At 39.4% G+C, this 23,653-nt stretch overlaps 2 protein-coding genes across 6 annotated transcripts in view; one reads left to right on the top strand and one right to left on the bottom strand.

Annotated features, from left to right (window-relative positions):
• Positions 1 to 1,520: 1,520 nt before the first annotated feature.
• Positions 1,521 to 5,044, bottom strand: rpl19 (ribosomal protein L19). The gene is made up of 6 exons (XM_041778452.1): positions 4,967 to 5,044; positions 4,487 to 4,593; positions 2,901 to 3,023; positions 2,537 to 2,657; positions 2,066 to 2,176; positions 1,521 to 1,713 (listed from the first exon to the last, which is right to left on the bottom strand). Exons 1-6 carry the CDS (start codon positions 4,969 to 4,971, stop codon positions 1,590 to 1,592), a joined length of 591 nt encoding a protein of 196 aa, XP_041634386.1. The 5' UTR covers positions 4,972 to 5,044; the 3' UTR covers positions 1,521 to 1,589.
• Positions 5,045 to 15,213: 10,169 nt separating this feature from the next.
• Positions 15,214 to 23,653, top strand: part of cacnb1 (calcium channel, voltage-dependent, beta 1 subunit) — a 51,150-nt gene continuing 42,710 nt past the window's right edge. For all 5 annotated transcript variants that reach the window (XM_041817283.1, XM_041817282.1, XM_041817281.1 and 2 more), the window contains exons 1-2: positions 15,214 to 15,460; positions 22,664 to 22,750. In XM_041817283.1, the coding sequence (XP_041673217.1) occupies positions 15,371 to 15,460; positions 22,664 to 22,750 (177 nt within the window). In that variant the 5' untranslated portion in view covers positions 15,214 to 15,370. The remainder of the gene's footprint in view (positions 15,461 to 22,663; positions 22,751 to 23,653) is intronic.

Here is a 23,653-nt window from a genome sequence, read left to right as displayed (position 1 = left end):
ATTTTATTTGAGGTAAATACTAAAAGATTACAGATTAATTATCCGCTTAACCTTTTAGTGACAAACTATTTGCTGATTGTTGGTAAAACAATTACTGAACATTTTTGATAACTCTGACCATTTATTGACCTCTTGTTAACCCCTAATAGATGCCTCATTGTTCACTTATTTACCCTGTTTTAACCACATACTGACACCTAATAGATGACTGATTTACCATTCATCAACCACTTACTGATTACATGTTGACAACTAATTGATCCTTCATTAACCACTACTTCAGCACTGGTTGCTTAAATCATGTGTGAGTTACATCAGGAGAAAAACTGAAAATGGTTACATCATATACCCTATATGTACAGGATTAGTATTGCCTAGGGACCTCTGCTAATTTGTAACAATCACTCAGGTCATCCGTGTTTTTAATCAAGTGCCAACTGACCATGCCTGAAATTTCTAAGTATAAATTCCAGGGCAAATTAACTACCATATTCCAGCACATACAGAGGTCCACAGGTAATAATAAATGTGAATGTGAATTGGCATCTCTGCAGTTTAAGGTGGTAATTAAGTTCTTAGGCCTTCTCTGATCAAGAAAAACCATTGAGGCTGCACAGGAGATTGTTCACGTTATAAATAATGCTTCTCTTTCAGTAAAATTTTAGCTTATGTGTAACAATGGCTTTATTTTACTTATTCAAACTCTGCTATCCAAACATGCATGAGCATGTGCTCTCTTAATACACAGTGTTTCTGCTCAGCTTTCTACGGTTTCTCTTTGCAAGTGCTTGATCTTACATCAGCGTACATCAAACACTGACATCAGGAAGTAATTCACAAATTCTCAAAAGTCCACAGGTATTACTAATCCTGTACAAATAGAGCTACAGTCAACAAGCCAAAAGAAACTGCTCACTAGAGTCAAGTGAAGCTGCAGCACCCTCTGTTGTTGATAAAGAGCAGCTCCCAGCAGCTGGAATACCCAGACATTACCTCATCAAAGTACAAAGGCCTGAACTGCACAGCTTGAAGGATCAAACTAGATCATGTTGGTTCGATATTAATTTTATCACCATTTACATTTGTGTTTTTAAATATTTGGACATTGATGGATTTGAAATAAAGACAATCAAGATGGGAATGTTAAGTGTAGATTTTCAGAGTTCAGGATTTTAACAAAAACATGACATTAAACTTAAAGAAATTAGTCTTTTTCTAGAGAACCTCCATAATCAGGGGCTCAAACATATTTGGACATCACAAAATAAAAAATAAAACCACTTTTATTTTTTTGGATGAAAATCCACTGCAGTTATTGACCGACTGAAGGACAGACACAGACATGGAGTCTATGTGCATTATCACACTTTCTAACCCTCTTTACAACCATGAGACAGAAAAAAAAGTTCATTTAAAAACTTATATTCAGACCTTTGTCTAACTCTTCATTCATCAAGCTTCTTCCTCCCCACTCATCAGGCATTTGCTTCATAAGGAAATTAAGTACAGGAGGCTCTCGGTGTCTTTTATGTACACTTTTATTGTCAGCACTTGACAGATGGCAGTCAGGCAGGATTGACAGAGGCATATTACTTCTTGGTCTCCTCCTCCTTTGACAAGGTCTTGATGATCTCCTCCTTCTTGGCCTGAAGACGCTCCTCTCTGCGCTTGCGAGCCTCTTTTGTCTTGGAACGACGAGCCTCAGCTTGGTCGCTGTGGGACGGATGGAGAGAAAGAGAGCTGTCTTCAAACTGTAATCACACACACTTTCTCTTTACCTTCACCCAGATATTCATATTAAATTTAACTGAGAAAATGCTTTTTTTTCTCTCAATGTTATAGACCTGGACTGTTTAATGAAAATGAAGCCTAACTACTCACTGCTGTGAAGTAGTTAATTTCTGTATCATTAAGAACAAAGATGATCCTGAGAAAAAACTGATTCATCAGGAAAATATTTACATCCACCAACTAATGATAATGTAGATCATGGACCTAAGATTTTTATCCTAACAGTTCTCAGGATCAAATCAAGAAAAACCCTAAAGTTTGGCTTCAAACTTACGCCAGAAGCTTCTTGCGAGCCTTGTCTGCCTTCAGTTTGTGAATGTGCTCCATCAGGATGCGTTTATTCTTGAACACGTTACCCTTTGCTCTCAGGTAGAGGCTGTGGTACCTAGAAGACAGCAGGAGAGAAACCTCATCAAAATCAATTCCACAAAACAAACTGTATACAATTAAAAGGTAAACAGTGCAGATGTGTAAAATCAGGGCTGTCTGTAAGCTTCCCTAAGATTGTTGTCATGTCTCAAATCTAACCGCAGTGTAACTTAACGGTGTGTAGGCTTTTGTGAGTTAATATTGCCAGAAACATCACATGATTAAACCGTAAGTGTAATCACACAAAGCAATTTTAGAAAGTAAGAAAATGATTCCACATTTTTAGTAAAAGCATTTACTGCCTCCCACTGTATAATTGAAGGACCACTGGCATCAAAAACAGCAGAAACACAGAGTAAAAGTTTCCTGAACCCACATGTGCCTGTCAATCTTCTTGGACTCCCTGTAGCGACGCAACAGACGACGCAGGATCCTCATGCGGCGCATCCAAGACAGCTTCTCAGGCATACGGGCGTTGGCTGTACCCTTTCTCTTACCTGTTTAAGAGCATTAGTAGGACAAATCAACTACAGTATCACACAGACCACCTGGATCCATACATTTTTATTATTCAACATGGGCTATTGTCAAATACACTCCACAATTTCCTAGGCATCTTCTTTAGTTGTAGAGAAATTCTTAAGTTTTCTTGTACATTAACATTCTACACAAGAACAAAGACATCTGGATTAACATTTCCTTAAGTAGGAAAAAAAAATAAACATGACAGGCTAACTCACCAACTCCCATGTGTCTTCCCTTGCGACGTGCAAGTGTGTTCTTGCGGCAGCGGGCCCGGGAGTGGACCGTAACGGGTTTGCGAATGATAAGACCATCCTTCACCAGTTTACGGATCTGCTGGCCTGGAGACAGAATAATTCTAGTTAGCCTCAAGGATGCACTGATTCATCAGCCAAATTACTGTGAACTATGAATAAACCTTAAAAAAGTACCATTAGAGTTGTTCACAAGATCATGACGACCAGAATGGACATCTCTTATATTGAACCATTTCATCAAACCAGTGAAAAGAAATGCCACAAAACTAAAAACATTCAGAACAACCTAAAATAGTTTGAGAAGTTGGTTGCCTTCATTGGGCAAGTTCCTTCTTGTTGAAAATTTATGGCTGCATTATGTTTGCCCACTGTCCTGTGTTAGCCAGGATGTCCTGTACTTTGAGCCAAAAATCCCCCAAGTTTGGTTTCATTTATGGATAGCTGTCTTCAGCTGGCACACAAATGTCGGTTAAAAATGGATAAAGTCGCAGAAAAGACAGCTTTACAGCTGCAACACGGATTGAGAAGCAACAAAGACGTGGCTTAAGCCTGTCTGACGACGTGACGGAAGCTTTCTGCACTTTGTGCTGACAGGAGTTTAAAAGGCCACCCAGGTGAGCATGACTAAACACAACATGCTGCTGCAGTGATGCAAAAGAAGGTCAAAAGGTGGCAGCTAATATTGGTGCAATTTTTTGGGACATCAATAACACCAGAAGATTTCAAAAAAATGCAATAAGAGAGAAGCATCATATGCTCCACACACATCTGGTACAGGTGCAGCACAGAGCTGAACTTGAAGGACTATAGACTCTTAAAGCTGTTGAGAGCAACAGGAAATATCCTTGAATAAGTGAACTTGGTGAGTAATGCCTCTCTTTTGGATTTAAAGTTAATTTCTTACTATCATAAAGCTCCAAGCTCTGCCTTATCTCACTGTTGATCTTAAGGATTATATTTCTCAAAGTGGAGTCCAGGGGCTGTTAGAGGTCAATACAGGACCTACAGAGGATCCTAAGTTTATTATAATCCTTAAATAACAATTTAAGAAACTGTAATACATTAGTTTTAGTCATATTCTATAGCCTAATATATAAAATTATCAGACAGAGGTCTGTGGTATAGTTTTTAGAGTGGAGGCTACTTTTGAGGGGAAAAAAGAGGTGCACAGTACTTGCTTTTACAATAAAGTCATGCATCCTATGCAGTTTAAACAAAAAATCTGTACCTTGTTTAGCTCTGATCCAAGTTTGCAACCCTGTGAATGTATGCTCAAGAACTGTTTTACCTTCATAACGATACATTAGAAATATCTTGTTATTCATGGAAATGCTCAGAACAAACTTTAGGTTGCAGGACAAGCCTTTGTTAGTTTAAAAAATACCACATACCTTTTTGGATAGTTTAGTTTACTACAAGTCAGCTGTCTGTGTTTCTGTTCACTGACAGTGAAAAGACAGTACAGGTAAAGTACAGTAATAATGTTTCAGTGTACTGAAACTATCTTTTAAGAGGAAACCTGAAGGAGGACTTGTTTCTTTACTTACGAGAGTTGGCGTTGGCGATCTCATTGGTCTCGTTTGGGTCCAGCCAGACCTTCTTCTTGCCACAGCGCAGGACGCTGGAGGCCAGCCTCTTCTGGAGCCTGAGCATGCTGTGTAACGCAAACAATCCGGACATAACGTTAAAAATGTCATCCTCAGATGTGTGTCAAACCGCATGCCTTATGTCTCACGGGTTTAAACGTGACAAGAAGCTTTGTTTCGCTGTCTCTGGGGGCTAAGTTGCAGCTAGCCACACCGCTAACACAAGGCTACCAGCCGGGGTGGCAATATGGCCTCTCCGTTCGCTACATCGTGTCGCACATTGTCAGATAAAAAGGAGGGTTTGTGTTTGATGATAAGGTATAATCGTATTGTATGGTAATGGTGGTATTTAATGCTCTTGGTTAAGTGATGTTGACTTCACAAATGTGGATTTTAACACGTAAAATGTGCTTTTTGTTGTGCCATCGACCGAGCTCCTACCTCATGGCTGCTACTTCAATAGGAAAAGGAAGGTTTGAGAGACGGACCGGAAGCTACCATTATAGGGGAGAATCCATTTCTGAACGGTGCAGAGATATTTATTAACACTGGCTCCATACGATATTATTTTCAACTATATCATTCCTTTTACGTAAGATTTGTGTTAATTGAAAGACACACGTAAAAATAAATGGCCACGACAAAGAATAACTCGAAATTAGTTTAATGTGTCGATCTCTTAACTTACCTCCCGTGTAGGGAAATGGTACTGACCGCTGTTTCTGCAATGCATTGTGGGTGAGGTAAATTTTGGGTACGCTCTACAGTTGTACACTTGAGGGTAGTATTGAGGTAAGAAATCCGGTTGATAATACGGCCCAAAATAACGAAACTATCACATAAAAACTGTTTTTATTATTATTAACATCTTCCGATCAACACACGACTTTGATTACATTTCATCACATTAAACTATGATTTTACTTTTGCCCCCAAATCCTTGATAATCACCTCTCAAAGGATTTTACTGAGCCTTCTTGACAGTAAAATGTACAGGCCTATGGTTCAGCAAGAGCATCAACATTTAATTACAGAAAAATTTAATATGATACTGCAATAAGTTTAGCCTGATAAGAGTGATATTTATGCTACCTTTTAGGTTGTGAAAGTAATGATTTAATTATAATTATTAAAAAAATTAGTCAGAAGTCTAATCACTAAATGACAATAGAAATCTGTGAAATGATGAACTGACAAAATAATATACAATGCACCTGCAAGCCTTTTATCTGATACTATGTGAAGAGATTTAGTGGTTTGATGAAAGCGCCTTTTCTGAAGACTCTTGAATGAAAGAAGACAACTGACAAAGGATTCTGCTGTTAACTGTTCCACTCTTGGCTCTTTAGCAGCAGCTCCACCACTATAAACCTGCATGCTCACAGTGTGGGCGATGAGGGGCACTTAGGCAACTTTTTCACTTCAGGCAACCCAGGATACCAGTAGAAATCATCATCATCCCCAGGCAAAGTACCGCATCGACTCCTACCAGTGCTTCAAATGCCCTCTCTGCACAAGTGTGAGCTTAAAATAGACAAACAAAACAGATCCAACCTCAGTGACATCGGATGTTGTAAGACCAGGATACCTTTTTGTAGTCCTCACTTGCACTTTCAGATGATGATCTTATTTCACACCTCAGAGGTCTGAACAATCAATTCATATATTATGGAGCAATGAAATTACAGGAATATAACGACTTATAATAACGACTCTTATCAAAGTAATAAAAATGGTTGAAAAAAATCATTAAGGTACAATAGAGCCTTTTTCGAAATGTAAATAAAACAGTATTGCCTTTTTTTGGGTAATGGTAACAATGTGGACAGGCACATTGAACTACAGTAATGTCAGACTTCAGAGCTAAGCCATGCTGTGAACAAACATCAGGATGCCAGAGATTAAGGTAGAAGGAACTGAAGTAACTTGGAGGGAAAATGATTAAATCATTGCAAAAAGTGGCAGAAATGGGCAGAGAAAGTGCTGAAAATTGGTTAAAAGTAGCAAAAATGGTTAACAGAAGCTGAAATTGGTGAAACTGACAGAAATGGTTTCAAAAAGAGGCAAAAATTAGCAAGAAAAGTGGTGAAAGGGAATTAATGAATAATTCAAAGGCATCAAAAAGTGTCAAAAATGGATTAAGGGGTGCAGTAGTCAGGCTCCATTCCATGTTCGCAGTGATCCCCGGTTCAAGTCCAGGCATGGCTCGTTTCTGCATGTCTCTCCGCCACTCTCTCATCCCTATTCACTATACTCCTCTCTAAATAAAGGAATAAAAAGCCAGAAAACTGACTTAAAATGGCAAAAGGGGGCAAAATGGACAGGAAAAAAAGAAGTAAAAGGAGTCAGAATGAGTTATAAAGGGTCAATAGGGACAGAGAAGGGGTTAAAAGTGTCAAGAATGGGTTAAAAGAGGCAACACACACGGTTAAATGTGGCAAAAATTGCTGAAAAGAGGAAGATGTGTAAAAAGGCTGTTAAAAGAGGCAAAAGATCGGTGAAAAGTGGCAAAATTGGCAGAGAAAATGGTGAAAAGCTGTCAAAAAGTAGTGAAAAGAGGTTAAACACATATTCAACAATGAAAAGAATGGTTTTAACATTAAAACCCAGTGAAGGCTTTACAGTCTTTCCAATACATACATTGATACATCAATAAATCACAATGGAGGTGCTCCCATACTGTGTTTTTTAGGGAACTAGCTAATTCTGTAGGCAGGCCAGTGTTGAACCTGGTTCTTCTGTCCTTTACACATGACTTGAACAGCATCAATGTTTCTGAACACCGACATGTACATTAACTTCAGGTCTCAGCTACTCACTTTGGTACACACAGAATAATCATAAGGTGAAAGTTCTCACAAGGTGCAGTATTTTGTCTTTTAAAGCACTCCTGTTAGGATGTCAAGGTCTCTAGAATCCAGTATTTATGTACAAGACACTGACACACGGAGTCATGATCAATAGAGAAACTTTAGTGTCACCTTAGATAAACAGGGTCAAGCAGCATCACAGTTTGGTTCAGATTTTGCTGTGCAGGAACAGAAAAAAGTTCCCCCTCATCAGGATTTATCCTCATTTGCAATGCAACAGCTCATTAGTCAGAAATTCGTCTTAACCCCGTTAATAACTGAATGTAAATGGAGATTCTCTTATCTTTGATTTTTGATTAGTGCTGCTGAATGCAATGCTGCTGTGTGCTTAATAATGACACAGGGCTGAGCAAATATCCATTTTCCAGAAGATACCACTGTCTGCTTTTATTTTTGAGCACTTCTAGTGCTAAAGAACCCTTAGACGCAGATTACGTTGTTTTAATTTGTCACCTGTTTAAACTTGAATTCTTTTTTTGAGTTATAATGAAATATATCTTTTTTGGTAGTCTAAATGCATTCAGTTTCAGATTCATACAACATTATCCGATCCAAAATGTAATCTACCCAGACTATACATGCATTTACACAGCAGACAGGAGTATATCACTGGCATAGTAAATAGTCAGAACATTGACACAGATGCTCGTTGGCACCCTCATGTGGCAAACAGTGACACACACTAGAAATTCAAAGTCATCAGAAAAGCAATAGATAAACAGAAGATAAATAAGCAGATTATGCATACTGCACATTACACTGTATGTCTACATTTGCAGAATGCATAAACACACAGGTTACCAAAATAGTATAAGTAGAAACTGGGCCGCCCACAGAAATGGCATGGCCCATGCAAGCCCCAGTAAAAGGACCCTCCCCAAACGCCTTTTAATAATATCAGCATATGCACATTTGATCTGCAACATTAGCACTGTCCTCCTGCAACATACACCTGCTGGGTCAAGCTTGAATCATCAGACATAAAACTTTTTCTTTTTCTTTTTTTTTTACCGGTCCCATATACATGAATATTACTGGTTTGATCCAACAGGTCCATTCACAACATAAATCGTACAGAAATAAATGCTCATATTAGTAAAAAGAAAAAAAACAGGTTTACATTTTAAACAGGCAACAGTAACCAAGATCTACATGTTTATTGCTTTGTACAGTAATGGATGGATGGATGGATCTTCTACTTCAGTCAAATTTCACTACAGTAACTCTACATGGTCTCTTTCCTCCTCTGGTTACTATTATAAAAATCTAACAGCCTGATCTTTGAAGGAATGAAAACTACTGTTTGTTTACATGAGGGCCGCTTTAAAGCAATGACCTGAGGGCGCTTCAGGTCGAGCACTGACAAGCGGCCCTGAGCTACTGACAGAGTAAATTGTATTACATTCAGTGATGACAGCACTGAGCCTGATGTCCATCCTCAGTAGAGTTACTTTGTGCTATCAGTGAAGCGACTGATATCATTATGAGGACCTGTACTGTAGTATTATTACTCAACACTGTTAATGAAGGAGGACTCAGAGCGGGAGATGGGGTCCAGTGCCCTTTAAGATGCCTTCATTGTTGATAAATACAATAAGATTCCTTTTAGGGTGCCCTTAAAATAGACAAAGTTTGACAAAGTGCCCTCTTTGGTGCCCTCTTAGGTTGTGTTCACACCAGATGCGAACGATAACCTTTTTGCACGTATCGAATGAGCAAATAAAGGGAGTTTACTTGCTTAATTTATTTTTGATTATAATAACTCATTCAACTCATGTATCTAATTGTGTATGAGTGCCCAAAATATTTTATTCTCAAACATGGATGAGCTTGACTACATTTAGATGATTGCTGCTTTGTATCTGCTAACTCAGGCAGACCATGGTGCTAACTTGGTAATAGATGACTGGAATCAAGTCACTGACAACTGTTTTCATAACTTACCAGGGAATCTGACATCCCCACTCACTTTCCTTCAAGCTTCTTTTTATTCCAGAGTACAGGCACATTGTGTCGTATAGCTCAGGGTAGCCACAGACATACTTCACAAGTTTCTCCTTCATTTTAAGGGTTGAATAAGACAGCTAGTCCTCGGGAGATCCTTCAGTGACTTTGGGAAATGTCACCGAAGGAACTCCATGCTGATTGGCCACTGCGGCGCAAGACACTTGAGTTCAGATTTTTCTACTCTAGCGAATAGGTAAATGAAGTGAACGGTTTATTGAACGTTGCAAAAATTAGCCTCAGCTGCGCAAATTATACTCTCATTTCACGTGATTCGCGCCTCTCAAGGCAAACTCACATCTACTTGGGTCTTAACCTTAACTTTAAATGTAAATGATGCAAATGATTTTACTTGCATCTGGTGTGCACACAACATTAGTGGAGGAAATTTGACAAAGTGCCCTCTTTGGTTCTCTGTAAGTGGACAAAGTCCTCTCTCTGGTACTTTTTCAGGCTTTTCTAGCAAGAATATGTACTCCTGGCCTGTCCACAATCCCCACAAGAATCGGAAAAATCCATTCCCTTCCCTCATTTCTTTCTCCACCTTTCAGAAAATGTGTGCTGAAACAAGCCATTCTCAGATTTCCCCCTTATGATGTCATATGGGGAGTTTGCTCGGCCCCCAGGTTCGGTTGGCCCTCCCCACATTGAAGAAAGTTCCGCCCTCCTCTGAGAGGAGGATCAACAGGAGAGCCACATCCATTCCCTGACAGAGGCATGGTCAGGGGGTGGAGTCAGACAGCTCAGTTACATTTAAAGCCACAGACACAGAAACAGCTCATTCTAAGCAGGGCTTTCCACAGAAAGGTTTTAGACATGCAAAATCATAATAGAGTGTTTTTTTTTTAGCAACAAACTTCACAGAACACGGAGTGACAAATTTCCAAGGAGTTCATCGTTTACTTTTCTTTTTCAGGTAAACTCACCTGATATGAACAGTGTTTTCAAATTTAGGACAAACTCAGCAATTTATTGACTATACTGGGTCATAAACCGGAGTGTTACCCTTTGTTTATACACCTATTTAAAGGTTCATGCTTCCCTTTAGATATTAGATGTATAATATACAGTTGAGGAGTTTACACTTTATACACTCTCCACTGATCATGACTCATACACACTCTGTTTTCATCCAGTATTACAACAAGCTTGATCAAGTGGTGTAAAACTCTTAGCAACAATTACTATGACTTTTAGATCAAATGACTAATGTGATGGTCTATTTTGGTTGCTCATCGTGATGAACTCACAAAGAATTCATCATCTGACTCTGCAGCCCCCTGCGGCTCTCCACAAAGCTTTCCGTCATCCAGTGGGTCAAAGCTACCAAGAGCAGTTTACTGTACAAAAATGAAGAACATTGAAAAGGGCAAATATACTCTTTCCCTTTTTAAATAATGTTCAGAATGATGCCTTTAGGCTGTTAGCACATTTAAGATGGTGTAAAAATGCAAAAACTATGCCGTGTTTCATAACAGCAAACCCCAAGAGAAAAGTTCAGGGAAATAAAATATGATTTTCGAATGCAGTTTTGTTTTTCTTCACAGTTAATCATCTAAATCTCACCAGCAGATGTATCTAATGATGTGTAGGCTGACAAGCATTTGACTAAACCCCCTCACAGTATTCAGCTCCATCAGCGTGTTCTAATACAGTAAAAGGTTGTTATTAGTACACTGATGTATGAGCACTAATGTAATACACATCCTGTTAAAGCGACATGTTACTGCTAGAAAAAACTATTTTTATCCCACTAATGGTTTTTACTTCTGAAAGACTTTCACATTAAAATGTTTGTCTAAATCTAATGATAGCTCACTTAGTAGCCATAAGGATCAGTGTTTTCAGCTAATGAGTCTATGAGTTTAGTGGCCAGCATCAACTGCATGTGCTCAGTTGTGTTCAGACAGTTTCTTACAGTAAAATTCCAAACAATTTCAAATATTGATATTACCTTTATTCATTTATTTATGGGGACTGTTTGAAAAAATATAGAGTATCTGTCTGTAAGCCCAAATGCACAAGTAAGCACCTTTTAAAGTCACTTGAACATCTCTGCTAGCAGCTAGCTAACGCTAGCTAATGCTACAGACATTTCCCTCTATACCTGGTAGAGTGTGAAGAGCTAAACAGAGCTCAAATGCGTGGATTTACACCATAGACAGAAGCATTTGGCCACACCTGTTAATTACTGAATTCAGGCGCTTCAGTCGAACCCGTTGCCAACTTGCCATAGGTGTAGAAATCAAACACCCAGCCATGCAGTCTCCATTTGCAAAAATTTGTGATGCTACATGGGTTGTTCTGAAGAGCTCAGAGACTTCAAGCAAAAAATTTCATCGGCAAAATATCAAAGTTTGCATTTTTAAATGTGCTGTAATACATTGGCACACCATAACAAATACTGGCCAAGGGAAAATAAGTTTAAGGCAGCACAAAGCCATCTGTACTGTCTTGGATGATATTTAACATTTACTACCGGTATTTGTGTGTGTGTGTGTGTGTGTTTTTAGCATGTTATTGTTATTAACGTCCCAGTAGGGATTGCTGTGTTGGTCCTCTAAAAGTCCTCTCTGAATTCTAGAAAATGTGTGGCCCCTGAATTAAACTCAGTCGCGGGTTTCATACTGTACATTTTTCTAATTGTTCTTTCATGTTGCTGCGTTCTGCTCCCCCCTGAATCATTCATCACACACCCCGCCCCAGGGTCAACACTGGTGTCAGTTATAAAAAGAGGATCTGTGAAGCCAGAGGGCTTTTCATGTTTTTTAGCACCAGACCACATGAGGCTTCTTCTCTTCCAGAAGACTTCAGATGCTGCATCAACAAGTTAACTACTCTCACCCCATGACCTGCCCCCCACCTAGACTTCTGGACTCACTGGATCCCGGTATGGGGGGGACACCAGGGTCTCAGCTTGACAGTCTGTCCACAGCCTCCATCATCACGGCTCTGTTGCTTCTCATCAGTCGATAAGTGAAGGTGGGGTCTGCACGACGGGGCGTGGACCACGGTTCCCAGCTGGAGTCAGAGGAGCGAACAGAGGGAAGCAAGTCAAGAGAGAAAGAGGACGACGAGGATCTAAAGGAAGTAGGTAAAATCTGCCTTCACAATAAAAACACACATGGCAAATGAGCCACATTATTGTAACCTGAATAATTACTGTGTGTGCTGGTTTGCCTGGGCCGTAGACACTTGTGACAAAATGTAGCATGCTAAATTACCGATGCAGACATGGGCCTTTTGTGATAAATGAAGTTCATGTTTCCTCTTTACACTATGTGAACAGTGGAAGTCTCTCATTGAACATGTATACCTCATTTTATGGAAGCATTAGCATAGCTGTAGCTAAGGCTAGCATATCATACCAAAGCATAGCATTTTTCCAAATTCAGAAAAAATTATTTTCTTGAAACAGACGTTGCACAATCTCAATGTAAGCAATATAAGGATATAAGTACTCTTATCAAAGACACAAAAACTGAATTTTATTCATTCATATTGTTGTAAAATATAGCCTTTATCGAATGAAAACCCCTTTTCCTTTAACAGAATAATCTTTTCTGCATGGCCGCAATGACTGAACCGTTGGGAAAGTAATGTCAGGCTTCATATTCAAGCCATGATGTAGCTACACAATTGTCAGGATGCCAGGAAATAAAGAAAAGGGAAATTAAGTAACTTAAAAGGAAAAAAATGAAATAATTAAGAGAAGAAGCAAAAACTGTGAAAACTCGCTAACAGATTAAGGAGTGGCAAAAAATGGCAGACAAAAGTGATGAAAAGTAGCTATGGAGTGGCGAAAAATGGGCAAAAGTGGGTTCAAAGAACAAAAAAATTAAATAGAAATAGCAAAAAAAAAAAAAAAAAAAAAAAAAAAAAGGCCAAAATTGGCAGAGAACTGTGAAAAACTGATTAAATAAAAGGCAAAAAATTGCTAAATTTGTCAAAAATGGACAAAAGAAATGGTTAAAAATGGCCTCAACAGGTAACAGACACAAAACTTACTGGCAAAAATGGACAGAAAAAAGTGGTTACAGAGTGGCAAAAAGGGGTTTAAAAGTGGAAAAAATGGGCTCAAAGAGGCAAAATGGGCTAAAATTGGCAGAAGTGGGTGAAGAAGGTAGAAAGGGTTAAAAACTGGCCAGAAAATCAGAAAAAGTTGTTAAGAGTGGCAAAAAAAAGTCAGTAAAAAGGTTGTAAAGGAAGGTACAGATTGGAAAAAATTGATTAAAAATGTGGTAAAATGGGTTCAAAGAAGCAAAAATGGGATAAGAGCATCAAAAACTGTGTTAAAAAAGGCAGTGGTCAAATAATGGCTGGAAATTTGTCAAAAGCTGTTAAAAATGCACACAAATGGGTTAAAGTTGTAAAAATGGCAAAAAATGTTTTGAAAGTGGGGGAACAGTGGGTTACTTTAGGCAAAAATGTAGTATAATGTAGTTACAGAGTGGCAAAATAGGTTGAAAGATGCAAAAATGGGATAAAGGCGGCATAAATGGGTTGAGAAAGGCTAAGTAGTCAGATAATGGGTGGAAAATTATGAAAAGCTGTTAAAAAGTGGCTAAAATTGGTTCAAGTTGTCAAAAAAGATAAAAATAAAAAGGTTTGAAAGTGGTAATAATGGGGTACAGAGGCAAAATAGGGTTAAAAGTGGCAAAATGGACAGAAAAAAATTAGTAAAAAGTGGTTATTGAGTGGCAAAAAAAAAGTGGCAAAATTGGTTCAAAGAAGCAAACATGGGACAAAGGCGGCAAAAATGGGTTGAAAAGGCAAAGTGGTTAAATAATGTCTGGAAATTTGTGAAAAATTGTTTAAAAATGCAAAAAATGTGAAAAGCTGTCAAAAATGCTAAGAGTACCTTGATGTAGAGAAGATGGCCGACATACGTCCAGTCCATACCGGAAGTCTCAATTGGAAGTCTGTACGTCTAAGGTTAGGCTTAGGCATTAAAACCCGAGCGGTTAGGTTCAGGGTAAAGCAGTGGGGAAGGAGATATATTTGAGATCCAGCACCAAGGGTTAGGCTTAGGCGCTGGCAGCTGAATCCAACAAAAAGAAGGAACTTCTGGCATGGATTGGATATACAGCGACGCTCATGTCGGCCATCTTGACTGCAGTTGGGTCCCTCTCCATAGATGGGTTAAAAGTGGGAACATTGATGGTTGCGAAAGAGATAACAGTGTCCAAAATACGTTACGAGTTCCGAAAGTGGATCAAACGTGGGAAAAATGGGCAGAAACAGTGAAGAAAAGGAGTTTAAAAAGTTGCGCAAGTAAGAAATTTGAACTAGAGACCCCAATAATAGCCTGTCACACTTTTCAGGTTCAAAAGAGGTAACTGTTATCCAGGATGCCAGCACCAATGCTTCTGATCCAAAACACATGCATGGAAATCATTCATTCACCGGGGTATTTTGGGGGCTCAGTCAATTCTGTGGTCAGGCCTGATGTAACGTAAGCTGCTTTATTCTGCTGTCTTAATAAATAAAGACAAAAAGCCGGAGAAATTATCTTCAAATAAAAATAATAAAATATGCTTAAATACGTTTAAATTAATAATTGTCTCCCTGTGCTCTCAAAGTGTGCAAATAATGCCCATTTGAAACGAAAATGCTGAAAATGACCGATCACTTTCTTTTAAAAAGGCAGAAAACAAAAGATACCAGTCCGTGCTCTGTTTCATCGTTCGCGTGAATAATTCTGTATTTTATTGTGAAGGCAGTAACCGGATGTGGTGTCGCTTTTCCTCGTTGACTTGACTGTAGTGTAAAAGCCTGGTGCGCCAGTTTGTAACGCTATAGGCTGGAGGGAGGCAGCTGTTGCCATATACTATCAGCCAGCTCTGGTACATCAGCGGCTGCGACCTCACCGCTAGGAAATAATACTAATAAAAAAAAAAACTAAAAGATGAGTCAGTCGACACCATCATAAACACACCACAGTGAAAATAGATTTAAAAAAGTTAAATCAATGGTACAGAAAAGTAGTATGTCCAGGACGCCTTCGACCTCAACCCAGGAGATCCAAATGGACATGTTCGACCATCATCCACACACACAGGTAAGAAAGCAGAAATATGAAGACGGAATAAGGAAAAGAATGCGGAACCTGAAAAAAACGTTTTTATAGTAGGCTAGGTGATTTTAACGACGTTTTCACTTCTGAGGATTAACAGGTTGTTTTTGCTATGAAGTCTTCTGGTGCTCGTGCACTGATTCAAACCGGTATTTACTCACTTTATGGGGAGAAATAATGCTTGATTGTTATTCATTTTTAGCTTGGCATGTCTCGTCGATAGTTGTGTTGGTTTTAATAATTCTGCCATGTGTAATCTTAAGTAAGGACATGATGTAACGCTTATATTTACGCGTTTACGCTCATTAGAACCTTCAGAAAACCACGCCTTTGCTTAATTAATCAGTAATTAGAGTTGAAGACTGTACTTTAAATATGTAGCAGGGTCCCGTTTTGGTTGATTTGATTAAATTTAGTGGCAGTTATGCAGCAAGATTTGAGTTTTCAGTTGCAGAGATTTCTAAGTCTTGTACCTGACGTCAAATCAATAGAAAATGTTCACCACCTTCAACAAAACAACCTAAAATGATGTCCTTTCCTCCCTCCTTTACCTCTGCTTTTGAAGGTGTCACTCTTTTGTACAGCTACAAATAGGCTGTTGCTTTTAGGAAGTGACATGATGTGGGCATGTTTAGTCATAACACTTTAAATGGAGGAAAAATAGCAAAAACGATGAGAATATCTAGAACAAACACACCCACGCTGAGCTCAGTTATTGTCTCTCTGGAGAAGAAAAAAAAAAAAAAACACCTCACCACAGACTACCAACGCTTCAACCCATGCCAAGTCCTGCTCTCTCCTCTGTACTCCCACTCCTCCCTTTTTCTCTGCTGCTTCCTTCTCCTTCCACAGCATCTCCATCCTGATCATCTCACCTCTCGTCCTGTCTGTTTTTAGAAGTCGGATCACCGTGGTGAGAAACAGATGGACCCCCTGTTTGTGCCAGGCAGCAGGGAACGCTTTGTGTGTGTGTATTTGTGAACTGATCAATTAGATATAAAGTTCATGCAGACCTGCAGCGGGTCACGCTGGTTTGTGTATTTATTATTCTGCCATGGAAACACAAGCAGGAAGCAGCGTTTCTAATATCCTGAAGGAGACAGCTGGAGTTTGCCACCACCGAAGAAGCTGCCCAGAGCTGATCTGAATTCAGCGCCCAAGGGTCGCTCAGATTAAAGATCGTGTAGCTGAAGGCTGTCAGATTGCGGATCAGTGTGGAGACGTGCGAGAAGAATAATGTGGAGTGAAGGAGAGCGGTTGTGTCGTGATACTGTGCACCCTGCACCCTCTAACCTCCACCCACCACCCTCCACCCTCGCTTCCCGCTCTCCTGCAGTCAAACACAACAGCCTCTTCAATTATAAACTTAATCTGGGAGGATGTTTACCAACAGGAAACCTCCACTCCCTGCTTCCTATGGCATTTCTCTGCCCTTTGCCAACAGGAACTCTCCCCATCATGGCTCCGATCACAGAGATCTCTACACGCTTCCACAAAGGTTACATAAAATGTATTTACAGCAGTGCCACCATCCTTAAAAACCTTAGTATAGATGTTTTTTAGCTTTAGCTATATTTAACAGCAGTGATGTCTATCGGTAATATATTTTTCTTCTGGTTTATTCACTGATGTCACAGAAACAACCGCAGCAGCAGGCGTTCACAGCATAGTGATGCTTTCTACATGGCTTACTGTACAACTTCAGTTAATAGCCCTGGCTTTAATTCACGTCCCTGCCTGTATTCAGGACAGGTTTTAATATAACACCTGTCTTATAAAACAGCAAACATGGGCAGGACTATTTTCCATCCATTCCCATAATTTTGCAGCTTTCTCCTCCTTATTTTTGATCTGCAAAACTATCAACATTAAACGCCTGTATCTGAGGCATGCTTTTATTCATCAGCAGCAGTACAATGCTTGTTAAAGGGACCGGGCCTTAAATCAGGACTTAAACCTAAAATCCTCCACTTTTTAACCCTAGTGTTGCCTAAGGGTCAACTAGACGCATCCCATCTTTATGTTTTTTTACATGTTTCTTCAGCATCTATCGTCTTATTTTATCATCTAATGTTATTATTCTTATGTTCACACATTTAAAACTAATTTCTGCTATTTTTCTGCTATTTTTTTGTCCCTGCAAGTATCTTTTGCAAGCAAAATCGTATTAACATCAATGCAATACCCATCGCAGTTATGAAAATAATAGTGACATACTGGTAATTTAGCAAAAGAAAACACTTGTGGAGGTGTGTTGCTTGACAAAGGAGGGTGTTTTAGCGATTAAATGAAGTCTTTCTGTGGTGTAGGGAGGAAAAAGCTTGATGGAGAACAAGTTGTTACCTCATGAAAAATAGCTGTTGGGTTTGAAATTTAATTAACTGCTTTATTTTAGGAGTTTAGTCAAAGTGACCCTTCAGAGAAGGGGGTGTTTAGAATATCAGGACAACACAAGGGATAAGAATTCACAATATTGACATGTTGGTTAAAAACTTCACTGTTCTCCTTGATAAAATGCATTCACAGCTTATTTCTGCACATTTTTTTAACCTATCTTCATGTCAATGAAGCTTTTTAACACATCAGGCAGATCTGTCTTGCAAAGCCTTAAGCTGAAACATATGTGCCCGGTCAAGAATAAACGGACCAGTCAGCATCATTTAATAAGAACGATGCAGTAGCTACAGACTGGGTTTGCAAGCCAGTAAAATAAATGGCGACCAGTAAAGAGATTAGCTTGGATGTAGCTATTGCAGAAGCTTAGCAGAACTGGACAACATTTCTTTATTAAATAAGAGAAAAGAACCACACCGAAAGATTTCCAGCCCTGGCAAGAGTTTGATTTGAACAATGATGACAGCTTCCTGTCCAGCTTGTGTTATGTCGTTTAGACAGCAGGGCTGCTGCTATCTATTTGGGTTTTTTTGCCCTAAGGATGAATGAATGTAACAGACAGAAACTTTGCACAATCATCCTGAGAGATTTTTTGAAATGTTCTGCTCTTCCCATGCACCATGTATGGGCTGTTGCCCATATACCCAGATATGTTCATATAAATATATGTGATCTATCTATATTCAGTACTGTGCAGAAATTTTAGGCATATTTGTGCCAAATATTAAGGCTACAATAAGACGCAGTATGGTGAGTAAGCCCACCTGAGGGCACCATCGGGCAGGAAGGGGGATTGACGTAACTCTGGTTGTGCTCTGGATGTTTTTGCATATCATAGAGTGCATGGGAAAATAATCTGTTGAAGAAATGACAATTTCTACACCTTTAGAGCAGAGTAAGGATGTGTATGTGAAAATAAGCATGGCCTAGGGTCCTGTCCGGGCAGGTAGAACGGCTGCCACCACCCCCTGATTGTGCCGTGGATGTTCTGGGGGCCCGAAAACTGCTGGCGGTCTCTGTGGGTATTACCAGAGGTGAAAAGGCCCAGACATAAGAGATGCAGTTGAGCTGACCGAGCGACACGTGTGTCAACATGTGTTGAGCTTGACTCAGCCCTCCCTGTGTTGTGGCTCACCTTACCCATTGATGAATCCTTGGGGCCATCTATACATAACTGATACACCTGATTTCAGAGTTTCTTTAACTAAAAGTTGCCTGTTGGACAAACTGATCAGTTTTCATGTCAAACATAAGAGATCATGCTGTCATAGCCATAGTATTACACATAGAAGACCTAAGAAACATCTACATCAGTATCAGCATCTGCATCAGCTAATTAATTTTTTTAAACATCTGTATCGAGCCTCATTTTCACAACTGGTGCATCATCAGTGGCACTTTAGCAATTATGATGATAATTGTAAAGCAAATACAGTACAGTACTGTACAGCCAGACAGTACAGTAGAAAAGGCTGCTTCTCTCAAAAACCATTTCATTTTGGTATTTTAATCTGATATTTTGTTTTATAAGAGGTTGGAAATATTACCATAAACTTCAGAAACAAGTATTTTTTACCTCACACTACCAGAATATTTAAAACTTCATGTTTAGACTCAAAAACAAACATGCAGAGCGCATGTGTGCAGCCATAAGTGAGCACAACTTTGTGTGAAAAGTCGTGATTTCTCAACAACTCTTTGAGTCAGCGTAGGTGGAAACATTTGCCAGCAGGGTTGCCAGTTGCACATCTTCATCTTTTTCTCTCACGTATCATCACCCAGAGTTTAATTTTAACACTCCAAGCAGGAAAGTAGAAGTTTTTAACACAGCAACAAGTTTTCTGTGCAGCACCCTGCTGTGTTTTCATCTTGTCCATCAGCAGCAGCAAATTGAGCGCTGAACACAGGGCTGGAAACGGGATTTTTTTTTTTTTGTGCTATCAGGATGTTGAAAATGGATTCAAATGAAATCCTGAGCAAGTGACAGATGTGTTTTTCTTTTATCTGTTCACACTGGAAACCTCTTGGCCGCTGTGGGCTTTTATGTTCGCATCAGTTGGCGCTGGTGTAACAGGTCATGTTTGTTTAAAGGCAGGCAGCGTCATTCATCTGAGGGCCTCAAGGTGCCCGCTAGGGCGGGATGTGACAGATACAACTAAATACAAAGTATAGGACATATCATTGTTTTTAACCTGTCACTGTTACTGTCCTGCTCATCCAGGAAGACACATTTGTGTTTACATGAGTTTACCTACATGTGTGCGTTTGATAGAGAACGAGCGTGGCCTTGTCGTGTATGTGTGACAACAGTCAAGTATAAATCTATAAGAGGGCAGTTTCTCCAACATGTCAGAGAATCTTTTGAAATTGTAATGGTTTTTTTTTGTTATCTAATCTTGATAAACATAAACATGTGTCCCCATTTAGGCATTATTTTCACCTCAAAATCTGCTATCTATTGCGCATCTACTAGTTATAATACAACAGTTGAACTCAGCCTGCTATTCATTCAGGTACACTGTTGTCATACATTTAACCAGTTATTGCAAAATGGATTAACAATTTTACTTGGTGGAGAAGGCTCTGCTCAGAAAATGCTCCTTGGGTTAGTCACGCAGCATGCTTTGACTTTAGCCATAAGTGAGCACAACTAGAAAACTCCCATATGGATAGATACATTTATGAAAATGCATACTGAATACATAAAATTAGTTCAAATAAATTAATCCATAGTAGCATGACTCTGAATGAGGGTGTAACAAGCTTCATGCTATGAAGGAGGAGGCTGGGGTGGAGGAGGTTAAGTTTTGCCAACAGCAGCATGGTAAGTTAGTATTAATGTAAGCAGGGATTAGTGAGAAGTACGTCATATTTAAATACACCGCTGTGTCGAGAGAAAGAGCTGTGATGGCTGTGTGAGCTGGGATCAACTGGCCGACAGCTGATCACAGCTGGACGTATGACTACCGTGTCCTGCATAAACTAACGCTTCATTTATTGTTGTGGGAGAAACTTGCAGTCCAGGAGTTAAGCTGCCCTTTGATTAAGGGGTCTTTCCAGCCAAAGTAGAACTCCACAAGGTTTCTTTTCTTTACAGTTATCCTCCCGTTTTCCTTAAATGCAAGATTATGACGTAGCGAGGGAGTAATGATGGTATGAAGTGGGTTGTCTGCGTCACCATGAGGTGGGTGATGGAGGCAGCTGCACTTGTGTAATGACTGTGCATGTCTCAGCATTTTATATTGGTATATTGGTCTCATTGATACACAGGACACAGCCACCTTTTTGATGGACAAGATAGGTGTGAAAAGTGCATCTCATACACCAGATTTTTCAATCATCATGATTTTTCTTTTAAGATTATTTTTGGCTTATCTTCCCTTACTTGATAGGACAGCTAAGGAGAGACAGGAAACATGGGGAGAGAGAATGGGGGACGACCTGCATCAAACATGTGCTGAGATTGGGAATCGATCACGCAACCAGGGCATTGAAGACTACAGCCTCTGCTCATGGTCACCCGCTTCGCCAACTGAGCCTAAGTGCCCTACAGTTAATAAGATTACTGAAAGTCAGAAATTACTCAATTAAAATTGAATGTAAGGCAGTAGTTTTGTTTTTAGAAAATATTCAGTGAATTAAATCTGTGAAATCCTTGATTTTAATTCATTATAAAGTAGTGACCTTTGACCTCCCAAATCTAGTTAGTGCACTCTGAAGTCCAGGTGTAGATTTGTACTAAATTTGAAAGAAATCCATTACTCCATTGAAATATATTTTTCACAAAACAGGAGGTCATACCTCATCTTTGACCTATGACCTCCAGAATCAAAGAGTTTATCCTTGGGTCAGAGTAGACATTTGTGAAAAGTTTGAAGAAATACCCACTAAAGATTCATGAGATATCATATTCACAAGAAGATTTTGACGACACACTGAAAACAGCTCTGTGACCCACTTTTGGGCCCCAACCCTCCAGTTGAACATCACTGCTTTGTAGTGACAAAGCAGTTCACAACTCATCTAATCCTCTTTACCTCGTCTCTGCTCTTTTTTCCTGGTTTTTAAGTAGCATGAAGTGCTCTGTTAGTGAGATTACAGGGTTCAGTTTCTAACTCTAAAATCTGATGTTATTTTTGTATGATCAGCACTTGTGTTCAATTGCTTTCAGTGAAACCTGACAGTATGACATGACATCCAGAGGCATCCAGATTTGAGTTGATCCCCACTACAAACCACAGGGCTAATTGCCCAGATGTGCATTTGGTCATAGATGAATTAAATGTGCTCTTTGAGGTGAAATCTTAATATTCTGTGCCTTATTTGTAGATCTTATTTTGACCTGCAGTTTTCTTTTTCACGCTCAGAAGAACAAAGCAGCCCCAGTCTCCTGATTACCAACAAATGTGATTAGTCGGCATTGTGTAACCATGGCAACATGGGCTGGGTGGGCTCATAATGCAATGTGTGGCCTCTGCCCAACCGGGATAGGCAGTCTGTATGGGGTCTGCCAATCAGATTACCAGGTTTGCATCAGAACATGAAAAATGGTGAGTAATGAAGGTTGTTCATGGACACTGAGGGTTCGTTCTCTCTGGTGTCCAGAGCTGCTTTATCTCTGCTTCTGTCTGATCATATTCAAGAGCTTCTGCAAATCCTCGGTCAAATGTTAATGGCTGTCATGCTCCCTAGGAAACAAGGGTTTAATTCAGGATACAGTATGTCAAGACAAGTTATTTGGACCATTGCTATTTAAAGTAATTAAACTTTTTTCTTTGTCTGTTCTCTTCTAAGGGAAAGTACGCCAAGAGGAAGAGCCGATTTAAGCGCTCGGATGGAAGCACCTCCTCTGACACCACCTCCAACAGCTTTGTCCGACAGGTAACGTTTCACTCTTAATCCTTCCTAATCCAGGCAGCCAGACTCGGTCTCAACCTTCTTGCAGTTTGATTTAATGAACATTGAAATTAAAGTTTAATGGGGTCAAAGCGAGGAATATTAAAGCTCAGCAACTCCATGTCAGGGGTTTATAGCCCAGGATCAAGTTTTATATTCTTGCAGCTTCGTTTCATTCTATATTTAATGTAAAGTTTTACATTAAAAGAAGAATTTGTGCAAAAGGCTTTATTAATCAGTATTTGTCATTGACCAGCATATCAACATGATGATTTTTAAATAATTTTGATTATGCATTTTAACTCAAAAGAAGTCGTTAAACATAATTGAAAAATAACAAGTTATGCCTAACTGGTTTTTGGTCTTTATGATATGTATCAATCCTCATCTGTACACACATCAGCTGTTTTGATAACTGAATATGAAGTTACACATTTTGATACAAGAGAGTTATTATATAGGTGAATTTTAGGGATATTGACACAAGGTATTAGTCCTAGGTAAAGAGGAGCAGTTGGAGGTGGGGTGGGAGAAGCACTGAGTGTAGACATGAGAGGTGCATGCACACGTGTGTGGATGGTGGAACTGAGAGGGAGTAAGCTCACCATAAAACTAGTCATGCACAATATTGGATTTTTTGTGATGTCAGATAAGCAACTATTTACAAATTCATTTAAGCTGATACCGATATCAATACTAATACAGTATATAAAGCTAAAACTTTAGTCCTTAAGACACCATTTATAGTCTGAGAAATGAGGATGAACATAGAAAACTACTTTAGCTGAGTTGATGTAGATCACCATTCATCTTCTTCCACTTACCGTCGGGTCAGCAGCTTAGACGTCAAAGAAACTAAGTCGCCACCCTAAATTACTGAGCTGCAGA

Source organism: Cheilinus undulatus, linkage group 21, assembly GCF_018320785.1.
Source record: "Cheilinus undulatus linkage group 21, ASM1832078v1, whole genome shotgun sequence".
In the NCBI taxonomy this organism is placed as follows: domain Eukaryota; kingdom Metazoa; phylum Chordata; class Actinopteri; order Labriformes; family Labridae; genus Cheilinus; species Cheilinus undulatus.
The sequence above is the reverse complement of the archived record's forward strand: the minus strand, read 5'-3'. Positions and strand labels throughout refer to the sequence as shown.

Excerpts from the sequence above, each read along its gene's own strand:
- rpl19 (XM_041778452.1), bottom strand. Across the intron at positions 3,024-4,486 it reads GATCGCCAACGCCAACTCTC|GCCAGCAGATCCGTAAACTG; the intron begins GTAAGTAAAGAA and ends TTCTGTCTCCAG. Across the intron at positions 2,658-2,900 it reads GGGAAGACACATGGGAGTTG|GTAAGAGAAAGGGTACAGCC; the intron begins GTGAGTTAGCCT and ends GCTCTTAAACAG.